The 14,337-nt window shown below is 44.3% G+C and overlaps 1 protein-coding gene across 6 annotated transcripts in view; it reads left to right on the top strand.

Annotated features, from left to right (window-relative positions):
- LOC135902878 (coiled-coil domain-containing protein 186-like) overlaps nucleotides 1-14,337 on the top strand; it is a 143,413-nt gene that overhangs the window by 68,348 nt on the left and 60,728 nt on the right. For all 6 annotated transcript variants that reach the window (XM_065433162.1, XM_065433164.1, XM_065433159.1 and 3 more), the window contains 3 exons: nucleotides 3,661-3,745; nucleotides 9,631-9,710; nucleotides 11,537-11,752. In XM_065433162.1, coding sequence (XP_065289234.1) covers nucleotides 3,661-3,745; nucleotides 9,631-9,710; nucleotides 11,537-11,752 — 381 coding nt within the window. The remainder of the gene's footprint in view (nucleotides 1-3,660; nucleotides 3,746-9,630; nucleotides 9,711-11,536; nucleotides 11,753-14,337) is intronic.

The following is a 14,337-nucleotide window of genomic DNA, read 5'->3' as shown; positions in this document are numbered from 1 at the left end:
ACTCTGCCAACTTCTGTTTGCATTGGCCCCAGCTGGTTAGCTCCTCTTCATGGTTTTCGTACCACACCTTTGCCGTGCCTCTTAGGTAGAACAACAGGTTAGCTAGCATTACGTTGGGTCCCATCTGTCGATTCCACTCACGCGTTCGTACATAGCCACCCACTCTTCGACTTTGGCGCCATCAGTCCCGCAGAAAGTTACAGGATCCTTGGGTTGCACAACCACAACCGAAGGTGACAACGATTTAGCTGGCGACGGCGACGTTGGAGGCGGAAACGACGTTGATCCCCCGTGCTCACCGTCCTTAATGGTGCAGACAGTGATGCGACGTCCACTGCGGAGCTCCATTTCCAGCCGTGGTACCCCACACCTCCCACCAATATGTTACGGGGATGTTGCGAGTATAGAAAGACTATATTTACAATATATATATACAGGCTGAGTCAGAGTAGTTAAGGTGGCTGACCACCAACAACACACGGCAGCCAGCGTCTCCGATCTTCGTTCTCTCTCTTGTTTCATCCTTCCGTAACAATATTTTGAATTTCTTTGGCCAAAAAATAGCTCGAAATAACAATCCTACTGATAGTGAGCACTGCATTTAAATACCATTACCAGGTTTAAATATAGGCCAAGCTTATAAATATGATCTTTGTTTGCCTCCTGAGTGAAGAACCTGCTGTTAAGCCTGGTTCATTTTGTCAAGCAAAACAAGCAAACTGCTTTTGACGATATGCTACAACCTGATAGGACGATAAGACGAGTACAGCTTGGGCTTGTGTGTTAATTAATGCAGCCACACCACAATGCCTGCTTGTTCTGAACCTTAATAGACAAATGGTGTTCTGTTTTTCTTGACTTTAGTCATGCCTCTGATAACTGCATAGTATTTACATGCATAGAGCTGGTTGTATAGGTTTTTGTTGTGGCTGGCTTACAAAAGCCTTTTTTTTACGATATTTGTGCACATTGTTCTGTCGAAGTTCAACCATGTCTTTACGTGAACAGCTTTAACTCTTTCTTTACCACTGACAAGTACAGTGGAACCCTGATTATACGACTTTCTCGGGAGCGCGAAAAAGCATCGTAAAATGCGGGCGTCGTAAAATCCAAACATAAATTATGCCTATAAAAATACTACTTATTTCGTGCAACGGATTTATGAGAAACTTCAATGCAAACTACAAACATGCTCTGCAGGGCTTGGAAACCTGAATTACCAAAAAAGTAAATGCGATAAGAATTAATGCTGCAGCACAGGTACCAATCATGCTTTATTCAAACAAACCTTTAAGAAACTCCACTGCCCACTGCCGCAATTCCCGCCAGCCAGTGTGAACTTTAAAAAAAGTCGGTAAGTTTCTTTTGGACCTTGTTTGATCGGTGAACCAAGTACTTTCGCTCGAGTTGGGCAATGTCCAAAAGGAGGACCTCTGCGGCGTCGCATGAACAGATGAAGTTCCAGATGCCGTCTATGTGCCGTTGCACCTTGGCGAACGTGGCAGACACAGGCACAGCATTTGTGGTGTCGTCGTTGTCCTCGTCCGATGTCGCAGTGGTGTCAGCACTAGGCAAAGCCTCCTCAATGGCATCATCCAGTCACACTTCGCCGCAGATCGCAACGTTGTCTTCAACCTCCACGTACTCGGCTAAGGTCGTGCTGAGGTTTAAACCATCGAAATCATCGTTGGCGAAGCCTGCATCAGCCTCGAGCAGCATCGAGGTTGTTGCATCCCCAGCAGAGGAGACAGTCTCCCGCTTAAAGCCACAGTGCTTGAACGAGTTAGCGATTGTGCATCGTGACATTGCGTTCCATGAACTGGCAATAAAATGCATGGCGTCAAGCACAGTGATCTCTCTCTCTCTCTCTCTCTCTCTCTCTCTCTCTCTCTCTCTCTCTCTCTCTCTCTCTCTCTCTCTCTTTTCTTTTTTTTTCCCCCCTCCCTGCTCTCTATAGCCGCCAGCTGACGTTGCACTAACCTCTTCCGGTAACCTTGCTTGATGCACTTAATGAAGCCGGCATCCAGTGGCTGCAGCCGGCTTGTGCAGTTGGGCGGAAAAAACACAACCTTTATGTTCCTCAGGCTGGACATATCGGGTGGGTGGCACGGTGCATTGTCCAGAAAAAACATTTTCCTCGCCTTAGCACCCATTTTGTTATCCAGCTACTGCAAAAAAATTGCTGTATAGAGAAGACGTCATCCACGCATTTTTATTGAAATTGTAGCTGCACGGCAGCGTCTTCAAGTTCCTAAAGCACTGTGACGTTGCAAACTTTCCAACAACGAGCACGGGCAGCCTCTCGGAACCGTCCTCGTTAGGACAGAATAGTGCCGTCACACACTCTTTACTACGCTTGCCACCATGACAGCTCTAACCCTTAAACGCAAGGGTTTGCTCAGGCTGCATATAGTAAAAAATACCACTCTCATCGGTGTTGAAAACATCGCAGGGCTTGTATACAGCAATCATCTGCGGCCGCGACTCCATCCACTCGTTCACCGTCGAAATGTCCACGGAAGTGCTTTCTCCGCAGGAGCGGCTGTACGCAATCCTTTTTCGTTTTCTAAAGCGATCCAGCCACCTGTTCGATGCCTGAAAGTCGTTGATGCCCAGGGGCAATGCCACAAGGTCCGCCTTTTCTTTTAGAATGGCGCCGTCAACGTTGATTGCAGAGCTCCGTGCTTGATGGCAGCCACTTGACGAGAACTTTTTCTAACTTCTCATGCTGTCCTTCTTTGCCGCTTTCCGCTTGAGCCCGAACTTGTTGGCATTCTGCAATACCACTGCTTTGTTTGCCAGGATTATCTTCAGCAAACATTCGGGTCGCGGGCAATGCTGGCTTTCGGGGCTCCATGCCTCTTTTCCGCTTCCTCGATAATATTCAGCTTATCACCGAGCGGCAAAACTGTCGGCTTTCGGGACATCATGCGTCGCATTGCTCCACACAACTCAAGACCTCCACTGAACGCTGGTCGCTAGGATTATAACGAAGAACGCGTGCAATAAACCTAGGCCTCTCCACGCTACCTTGTCGACGATCTGCTGCTGGGAAACTGGAAGGATAGAAATGCTTCCCCAACGCGAAGAGAGTCGACGCTGCAGAGAAGAGAGGGAGAAAGTGATTGTGGAGAAGAAAAGACGCTATTTCAGCACAGCGGGCGTCGCGGGCGGCTGCTGGTGGGAGGGAGAGAAATGCTTCCCCAATGCGACGAGAGGTGACGCCACCGAGAAGAGATGGAGAAAATTATTGGAGCATGGAAAGAGACCCGCAGCACTTTTCTTTCATCCGCCGTTCCGTGCCCCGCTTCGCGAGGGTCGTCGTATAACCTGGGTCAGGCGTAAAATTGCGTTGGATAATCAGGGTTTTTAATGCATTCCTTCTATGGGGACTTCATCGGGACTGCGCTAATCCGCCGTAAAGCCCGGGTCGTCGCAAAACCGGGGGACGTATAACCAAGGTTCCACTGTATAGTCGTCACCAAAATTTGCATCAACGTACAGATGCTTAATGGTATAGTCATCATGCAGCGGAAATCTCTGGGAAATTTGGTACCCTTTTTGTCATTTCTTGTGGTACAGAAAGTATTAATGAAAAAGCTGCTAAATTGATTTTTGTGTGTTTGCATATCCTGAAATCTGGGATGTAATCTTATGCAGGCATCTAGCCTTGAGGCTGAGCAGAAGCAGCGTCAACAAGAAACACAGCTGCTAGCACGCAAGCTAGCTGAAAAGACCAAAACAAGTAAGATTCCCGGGCAGTCCACATTTTTGTCAGATGAAATTCTACAGGTGAATGATAACTGTAGAATTTCATCTAATGCAGGATACAGGCTAACTAGACACGAGTGCCTTTGCCTGTCAAGTGGGTTTTATTTGCTTACAAGCCCTTATGGGTTCAGCAGAGTACTGTGTTGGGTGAGTTGGTGCATAGCTAAACTGACATACTGTGGTGTAAAGTAAAAGATCTGAACAAAAAATTATTCAGAAAGAGCGCCAAATTTAAAAGGCTGCTGAGGTTATGGGTCTTCATTCTAAAAACACATCTAAGAATTTACCTTTGCAATCACTAACAGATTTTTGCAAGTTTCGCCAAATTTAGTTTTTTACAATGAGCTGCAACAATGCATTAGTTAGCAGATGCATTAGCCTTAGCAGATGAAGGAACTAAGTTCTCAAATGCGAAGGAGGCCTTCTCCAGAAAAGGGGATTGAGATGTTACAGCAAGACACCTTCTTTGTTGACCTGAAAACCTTACGATGGTCTTTGAAAAAAGTAACGACTTTTTCGATTGAAAGTATCAGGTTGAACGGTGTTCTGATTCCTTATGAGCAAATCAGCACCCTCAAGAAGGCAACGCTTGCAGTCTTCATCTTGACCTCTCAGAGAGACGCTGCAGTTCAGAGCTGAGCCGGAAGTTTACTAGGTACCTTGGGGTCAATGTGGTATTTTGACTCTTTCTGTCTCTCTGTCTCTCCCTTTTTTTCTCTTGTTTTTTTTTTCCGCTTTGTGCCACAGTATGTAGCATTAGCTGTGTGCTTCTTCATCTACAATTTACAACTCAACTGAAGAAAAAACTTAATTAGGGCAGGTAGACATGGTCTGCATTCCTCTGCCATGTGCAATGTGGTGCTGATATATCAAGAGCTACCAGACATGAGAAAGGTTTGTTTTCATTTGTTAAGGCTATGAAGGCCGTGGTTAAACACATACCATGTTAGAAGGGTAACTCTCCTGCTCACAAAATTTTCTTTGCTTCTAACTGCTGTTACTAAACCTGTTTCAGAAATTACTGTGCTAGAATGATCTACGGTTGATACTTTACAAGATTCAGTGTATAATTAAATTTTCTTATGGGGCTTGGCCCCATAATGACACATTCTGGACGGCACATTTGTTGGGCATACTGCCCGCGCTCATGCAAAGAGCTTTTACCGTTCGACTCTGGGCATACTAAACTTGATACTAAACTTGTTAAAAGGGCAATAACCTCCATGTGGGTTGAGGTGGCATTGGTGAGGTCTTGTTCTCACAAAATGCAAGAAAGCTTCAACTGTCAGGTTGCACGGCTATGAGCAGCCAGATATCCTTGTTCTATCGTGATTGCAGTAGCGGAAACCCTCCTTCAAAAATTGAAGGGTAAGTGGAAAGCCAAATCACTCATGGAAAAAAGGCCGCAGGTTGTTCTTTACATGCCTAAAGGGACCCATGATTTAAAGGAAGTGGCCAGCAGGTACAAAGTACCTATTGTTTCTTCAGCTCCATGGAAGCTTGCTGGCCTGTGCCCATGCAGCTCAGACCTACAGAAGGTGACTCTTTGTGGTAAAAATCATAAAAGGTCGTGTGTGACTTGTGTGGTTGATGTGGTGTGCAAAATTCCACTTAATTGCAGCAGGGTGTATATTGGCGGCAAGGTGTGTATTGGCCAGACAGGCCGTTGCAGCAACGATAGGGCAGGGGAACATGGGCTGTCTGTCAAAAATAAGATTAATGCACATTTGCTGTGCACTGTGATTCCTGCACGTGTGAGGCAGATCTTTTCCACATCTGCATTCTTGCTAAAAGGAAGAATGCACAGCTACTCACAGCTACTCACAGCACAGCGCAGCTACTCCTAGCCAAGCCATACCAACAGCTCCCAAGACCATTTCACAGCGGTACCCCCAACGATCCAGGCAACGACCTAGGCACCTGGAAGACTTAGTGTTGTTTAAGCAAAACTGATTTTTCCTTCCCTGAGGGGATAATGTAGTGTCCATGTATAGCACTCTTGTGAATGTAGGAAGGTAACCCTGGGGTTCAAGGGGGCTTCCAAGGTGGCTGCAGCGTGATTGAAATAAACATGTGTGCGTTCCTGGCAGAATCGGCCATAATCAGTCTTAATGCTCAAACTACCATACATTACAGCCACCTTCGCCTATAAATGTGATCCTGTCTGCTTTCAATAAACTAGTTGCAGTTGATGCCCCTTCTTGTCCTAAAGCTTTTTTCTGCCCTTGGTCGCGCCTTAACTTCGGGGAATACCATGGTTTGATTTAGGCACTTCAATACAGTGAAATCCTGATAATTCAAAATATTTTAATTGAAGTTGATGGATGAATGAAACTACTCTGTTTGGTCCCAGCAAAGTCCTATGTATTTAAATAGAGAAAAACTCCTGCACATTCGAACTCCAGAAGCCATGCAGTGGTTATTTCTAAAAAAAAAAATTCTCACCCACATGGACCGCTTTTCGAAAAAACTCAAGCCAAAGGTCAAGGTTCGATGCTTCACTAGCTGCTGTAATTTAGCTGCCGTAAAAAGTGACGAGATAAGATGTGTGGGAAGGAAGCCAAGATCAAACCGGTTCGCGCCCTTTTTTCTCATCTGGCTTAATAGGAACAGAAAGAAGCCTCCAGTGTGCACTTGATTACTTTTACCAAGCACTCACCTGCCTGCCCCCCCCCCCCCCCTTCCCCACCCATTCACCTTCTTTCTCTCTCTCTCCTATCGCGTGCTTGATCACATTACCACACGCTCTGTCACGTCATCTCTAATATTAGGCACGCAGGCGTATGGCGTGCATCAAGCCACCACCGTTCTCCACTCACCCTTGCACGTTTTCTCTCACACCCCCAGCAAACAGCGCACAAGGCACGATCTTATCACACCTAGACTTTATACAGAACCTAGGCTTCTTGTGGCACATGTCATGCACTGATGAAAGAAAGATTTTCAATGTGAGCCCAGTGACGATTTTGGCATTGTGCGCAGTCCCACACAATTTGTCAGATGCTGTAATTAAAGGGGCTTTCCTTAGTTCGAACTTTGTTTTAGTCGAATAAATTTGCGGTCCCCCTTGGAGTTTGCATTAATCATGTTCCACTGTACTGGCCTAGAAGCATTATGTTACAAAAAACCACAGAAAAGTTTGCTTTCCATGAAGAAAGCATCTATACAATATATATATATATATATATATATATATATATATATATATTGTAACTGACGTTGATCTGCTCTGGACCACCGTCAGTTGCACTGTACTCCTCGAAGAGGCAGGATGTGTGTCTAGTGAGCTCCTGAACAACACTTTGCAATGTGGTGAACACGGTTTAAATAATGGATCTGGGACCTCAAAGAGGTGCAATGTAATGCTCACACATTTCTCTCGCATTTACGACTAAATCGCCACTGAATTTTTTTTAAGCAACAACAGGCTGAAACCAGAAAGATTGGAGGCTTTGGCCATTTTTAACATGCTCACAACAGGAGGTATTGTGCAGCATGACACGACAGTGGCCACATTCCATATGCCTCAGCTGTGCCATGGCCCACCATTGCATCACTGGTCATCCAAGGCATTCCTATGCACCTAGAGGGTTCTTCATGCTCTGTTAAAACTGGACTCAGCATTTTTTTTTCTGCCTGTTTACTGTCACATGCTAGAAGTACTTTACATGACACACCAGTGACTGAGGGCACACTGAATGTGTTGATGAGGGTGGCAATATGGGATATCTTTATCCTGTACAACAAAGAAAATTATATAGAATAAAAACAGGAACAGTGCAACACAGAACGAGCGCCCGTCCTGTGTTGCGCTGTTCCTGTTTTTATTCTCAAGATGAACCAACCAACCAGCCCCATTGACTTTTATAATCAGCCCCATTGAACACACCACAAAGAAAATTATGTCTGTTTCTAGGGTCCAATAACCTTTCACATATCAATCTACAGTGTATGCATGACACAGGAACGTAAAGGCTGTGCCTCTCTCTCTGCTCTTCGCTTCCTCTCCTTCTTCTAGTAGTATGCAACATATTTTTTATGCAACGCTCATTAACTCAGAAACTAGGATGATTTGGACTGGCTATCTGCTCCAACCAAATGTATGCATTATTCTTTGACATCAAATGCCCATTCATTCGGAGGTATTTGACCACGCATTGGTCAGTTCAGACAAGCCCCAGTGAGCTGGAAACACAGAGTATGCATTGTTATTATCAGTTGAAGAGAAAGAGCAGAGAACCAACTCGTTTCCAAGCCCGGTGTCGTGCAGCCTCTACTACCCGGGTCAGTACTCTAGCCAGTGTAAGCTATGTAAAGCTAGGGCTAATCTTAATCACATTCTGTGGGAATGCCCACAGGCTCCCTATGAGGGAAGAATAACGTCTTTAGAACAATGGGAGACCTTATTACTCAGCTCCGATCCGGAGATTCAACTGAAGACCGTCCAACTGGCCGAAATCGCCGCTAGGGTCCAAGGACTCCTGGCCGTCGTCTAGGTGGGAAGACTTAAAGTCTTCCCTACATCTGTTGGACAAATAAAGTTTTACAATCCAATTGGGTTCATGCTTTGCACCAGGCACCTGTAGTACTTATCAGAACGGTAGGTGCAGCAAGCAATTCTTTTGTTGCAATTTAGTGCGAGGCATACAGTGTGACAGTTGTCGCAGAAGCCGTCAGGAAATAGGATAAAAATAACTTGGATTGGAGCCTGTGTGCTTGTGGCAAACTTGCAGACTACATTTCGACGGAAAATTAGCTGCTATATGACCTACTGACAAAAAAGAAAAAGAAAAAAAATCACCGCCCAAGCACTCGGTACGGATGGTTAACCAATGAAGCTGAAACGTGCGGCCCTTATGTTTATCACTGGGTTAATCCCAACGGTTCATTAAACAGCGGCTTGGTAGGCTGCCGGATCCTCGGTACGCAGTTGCTTCTTGCGCTCGGCTGCACAAGCCTATTCTTCTGCCTGGGCTGCAGCATCGGCATGGCGTAGGCAAGCTCGTTCCCGGTTCTGTTTTCGGCATCGCTGATCAAAATCTGCTTGCTCCTTTGGAGTATGTATGACGCAGGCCTACCCATTTCGGAGCCGGAGAGAAACTGCTGCGCGCGCTTGGCTGCGACGGAGAACAAACCCGAGCGCATGCGCATGGGGTTGTGCTGGAGGAGTTTTATATTTACAAACGACAGACAGATGGACGGACGAATCGAGTAGCCATATAAATGATAAATTATATGTATATGTCTAGTGCAATGGTAAAAACTATGTGGTCACATGGGAAAAGTCAGTCCCTTAAAAACACGTGTCATGCTACCACCACCGTCATGCTGCAAAGGAGGTCACGAGGCCTTTGTCATTCTAGAAAAGTTACATGTGAGCTCTCCCAACATGCTTCAAGCACTTATCCGTTCTACAAGCTCGAGTAAAATTGCTGTTTCTGCACTGATTCCGTTTAAAATACAAATGAGCTTAGCAGATTAAGGCATGATACAACAAACACATCTTTTTTTATAGTTTCTTTATTGATTAAGTAATGCAACATACAGGTAGTTTGGATATTTTATTCCAGTCACATGGAATCTTAATTAACGAAGTTTACTGTGTAGGTAAGTTCATGTATACCAATAAAACCCAGTGAGTAGTGGAATGTTTCCCCTTTCATCCTCTGCCATGTGTTTGAGCTGTCATTTCATTAGTCATGAACCAGCTCGCATATTTAAATGCCATTTATTTTTGTCTGCATTTATTGTGTTATATCTTGCCATGAACAAACTAACCTTCATTTAAGAAATATTGTTGTTTTCCTGAGCTTATCTTGGGTTATTGTGCTGCCACTTTCATTTTTGTTTCCTGCACAGTTGAAAAATTGACAACACAAGTTGAAGATGCTGAAAATGAACAAAGAGTGATGAAGAGGCGGCATATTTCAAGCATCAAGGTATGGCCTCGGCATGCCGACTGCATATGCTCTTCCTGTTGTCATGTGCCACTTATATTTTATATGTGGGCTTCTACTAGAAGAAGGAAAAAGTATTCATCTCTAGGTATTAATACATTATGTAAAGAAATATTTCAACTGTTAATGGCATAAATATATCTGCAAGCTAGTCAAGGCATTATGCTTGCCACTAATGCCCTCCTCTTTCTTAAATGTAAGAAAAGAAACAAGTTGGGCACCTAAACATACATAGAAGCATATGGCACATCTTTCCACTGTAGAGCACAATTTTATTGTGAGGAGTGTGAAAAGCGTATTACTTATGTCCAATTCAGTAATTCGTATATGCAGCATAAAAATGCTTATATTAGAAGGACCTCATACTAATGAAAGCTTTTGGTCTTGCTCTCGTTAAGCTTCTGCTGTTACGCAGCGCCTTGCTAGACAGCTTGATTTTCCCATCTGTGTTTTCCGTCTCACCCACCATAGCAGTGGCTCAGCAGCTATGGCATTCTGCTGCTGCATGAGGACACCTTGGTTTGGCTAACTTGCCACAGAGGAAAAGTGAAAAAGAGCACTGCATGGTACTGTGACTCTCTAGCATTTCTAATGTAGGCTTGCAGCAGCTAGCAAGCAAGGATAAATGCAGAGCGCAGAGACAAGTAAATGTGGGGAAGAAGGTTGTGCCTACACTGGTTTTTCAGTCATGCAGATACTCGCATTTTAATTGCTTGTAGTACAAACTGTTTCAATACCACATTTCTGGTCAATCATTTTTTATTTGAAATTACTGAAGGCGATGTGCATTATTTACTTTTTTTGGGCAAAAAAAAATATTGCCTTAACTCAAGCTATGAGGACCTGAGGTAATGCCCCGGGATCTTTTTTTCCCCCTTTTTTTTCTTTTCTTTCTTTAACGCCTCTCCTCTCTTGTTCTATAATATGTCCCTTCCTCACAAGGTGACACAACCCCTCCACCATTGTTTGTGTGGAGGAGCATGCATTCTGTTATGGTTGGTCATGTTGATTAAGTGAAAAATCTCACACAGAGCTTTGTTTTGTTATTGCAATCTTGGCAATCGCACATGCATTTGAGTTAAAAAATAAAAATGAAACAAGATTGAGGTTTAACTACTGTAACTAAAGCAGCAGCACATTAAGGGGTGGTTGAGCTGTAGCCACCATTTTTGTAGCCTGATTGCCTGGCAAGCACAAAACATTCCTACATATGATTTCATTACTACAAAAGGACTCTGACCCAACACTAGTGCTGTTGCTGTCTCTACAGCCCAACCTGTCACTACGTGTAAGTAAAGGTAATTCTAAGCCAACAGGGACTGACCGGAGATTATTTCACCATATTGCAACATGAACTTGCCCAAGTCCATGCCTTGTTTTGACTATAAAGTATACAGTTTTCATGAAAAGATTGAGCTCTTTGTGCTAGGTAAAAGATATCAAGAAATGTTTCCACAGGAAGCTACAAAATATATGATTCAACCATGTACCAGTCAGTGAAAATAAACCATATGATAAGGAATTTCACTTTTGCTAAAACATAACAATAAGGAAACATCACCATGCTGAAATTCTTTGCAGTGGCAGTCTTTTCATTTCGCTACACAATGGCTCATTCATATTATACATGCTAGGTCTTGATTGAAGTTCCACTGTTGCAAAAGCCAAAATTTCTGCAGTTTACATTGTGGGACCAAAATAAATATTGTCTTTGCAACACCAAGGGTAGGTCAGCTTCCCCCCAAATTTGCTGTCGTATAGCCAGAATTGCTGCCACCTCCATGCCTGTGTCTTGCCCTGTGGGACAGGAGCTGTCACGAGAGCTGCAGCTGACTAAGAAGCGACTTGAGCAGCAGCAGGATGCCCAAGGTAGCCCTCATCAGGGCTCAGCAGCTGAGCCCCTAGGCTTGGGCTCACGCACCAGCTCCACAGCTTCACTGGAGACCCTAGGATCAGGACCCAGCCAGGTGGCCAGCAATCACCCCACAGTCACTTTTGTCAATGCAGGCAGACCCACTGTGCCGGTGAGCAGCATATAGTCAACTGTGTCTTCGCAGCATTGTGTGTGCACCAGAAGCAAACAAGACATGGCTATGCAATGAAAATGCATCCTGGAATTTAAGAAGCATGTCACTCTCATTAATGATCATGTCAGTGCTACAGTCATGCATTAGTGTACTGTGCCTTCTAATTCCCAACAGAAAAGACATAAGTGTACTTGGATAATGCAGCCGTGTTCCATTCACTTTTAATTCACATAGTATGAGTAAGTAGCAAGAAACCAATAGAATGCAGTTTGATCATAAAATGGGTTTAGATGTGGGAGGAATGCCAAATGCAATGTTGGCCTTTCTGTTATTCCTCTTCCATTTTCTTTACCATTAATTCGGCTGCTTCTGCTTATCCTCACCCCCTGCCCTATCCCTCATGAAGTAACAGTAGGTTGTGAGCCATGTACATTCTACGTTCTATGCCCAACCAAGTTATTTGATCCCATATTCTAGTAAGCTACATTCCAATGTGAGAATTTCTTTGAGCCATAGGGGAGAAAAGTAAGAGGAACGAAGGGGGCTCGATCTTTAGTAGCAGCCACGTGAAGCCCAATAGACTACGGCACCAAGTATAGGGGAAATTAACACTTTCTTTATTGAACCATTTACCTAATTAAATGGTTTAATAAAGACAGTTAAGTTAACCCTCATCTGTAATTAATTACACGGAATGATTAAGTTTACAATAAACCTAATATTCCTAATGAAGGAAAGGGAAATGAAATGTGCAAAACAAGACTACTTTGCTACTAATGAACCAAACAACAGTGGACCCGCTTGCCACTTCCTTGGGTATTTACATATATATGTTTATACAGTCTAGCCCAGTTATAAAGAAGCCATGGCGAAATAGTGGTTATACCGAAGGGATTTCAATTTCCCATTCCCATTTTTGCATTTTCAATACATTTTGGGTCTGGTTTTAGTGAAGTAAATAAGAGCACATCAGCGGGTATAACGAAGAGATTTAATACCAACCGAAAAATAATCTGTCAATCAACACATTTTTGCGTCCTTGAGGCAATTTTTTCCGCGAAAATAAGAGCAAAATTCGGCAGACGGCGTCCTTTCGTGGTGTCGTCTGCTCTCCCACGAAGCGAAAGGTTGCTTCACTGCATCGCATGGCACGCCGGTAAAGGCGATTTTCTTCGCAAGCAGAGTCTGGAGGGATGTGAAGCATCTGACCATCGCCCACTGCTTCGAGAAAGCCGGCTTCTTCCGAAGCAGCAGCGTGGAGGCGACGCCTGTTGGGGACGAAGCTACCGCGATTGACATCGCTGCAACCGCTGATGCTGCCGCCGCGACGGCCTGCTTGGAGCAGCTTTGGGATTCCACTAGCGACTTAAACCTTGACATGGACTTTTTTCGCCGACGAAGACCTTGTTGTCACCAAGGACTTCACGACTGAAGAAGTTGCCGGGAGTGTGATGGAAGAGACCTTGGCGGACAGCGCCTCCGACAGCGAATGCGACGATGCCAGTTGTGCCCCTAAACCGGTCACCTCCGCAGCGGCCATCGCAGCTGTTGACACGCTACGGATGTACCTCGGGAGTCCGGAGTTCGACCAGATCTTTGATTCGCAGTTGGGTGGTATGGAAGCCGCAATCCTGAAGTCTGCACTCGCGAAACGTATTCAGGGGACGCTGGGCCACTTCTTTCAGCGGCAGTAAATCGCTATGCCCATGTTTGAATTTTTTTTTCATAGTCCACATATTACGAAATAGCGGATATAGCGAAATGATTTCCGATTCCCGCCGACTTCATTATAACCGGGCTAGACTGTACTACCATTGCCCTGGAAGTGTTGACCACTCACAGCCAAGGCTGTGCATGTGATCATGTATAATGTGATCCTAGGAGCTGACAACTGGCCAATAAATCCTTATACAGGGTGTTTCACTTAGCTTGAGCCAAGCTTTAAAAATAAGCAAATGCCACGCAGCTCGACCGAATCGAGGTAAGGTTGTTTGCTGTCACTTGGAGATGCTCAGATTACCTTTTTTGCATTCTGCCTAATTACATAATTAGTTTTAATTAGTTAATCAACTTCTATGTTATAATTAGATGAAACGTGTCAATGAGAGAATTGTAGAGCAACATGAAAACTCCCACTACAGCTTTCTGTTGCTCGAAACGTGCTACATAAAAGTGTTTTTCCGAGTGTGAAAAGCCTGCAAATACATGCAAAGTGCCTCGTGCGGCCAGTTGCACAGCAATTTTGCATATATTCTCTTGCAAAAATGAAAAATAAAAGAAAAGACAACTTTGCTGTGCTGCCCTTGAGAGTCAAACCCACAACGTTGCTATGCAAGTTCTACTCTCACTGTGTATTGCACTATGCAATACATAGTGAGATTAGCACTTGCATAGCAAGGTTGTGGGTTTGCAACACATAGTGGGAGTAGCACTTGCATAGCAATGTTGTAGGTTTGACTCTCAAGGGCAGCACAGCGAAGTTGTCTTTTCTTTTACTTTTCATTTTTCCTTTCCTTCACTAAGAATACCAAGCTTATTGTAAATTTAGCTCTCCTATGCAATTAACTATACATTTCAATAAA

This window comes from Dermacentor albipictus, chromosome 1 (assembly GCF_038994185.2).
Source record: "Dermacentor albipictus isolate Rhodes 1998 colony chromosome 1, USDA_Dalb.pri_finalv2, whole genome shotgun sequence".
Classification (NCBI taxonomy): domain Eukaryota; kingdom Metazoa; phylum Arthropoda; class Arachnida; order Ixodida; family Ixodidae; genus Dermacentor; species Dermacentor albipictus.
This window is presented reverse-complemented; position numbering and strand designations above follow the sequence as displayed.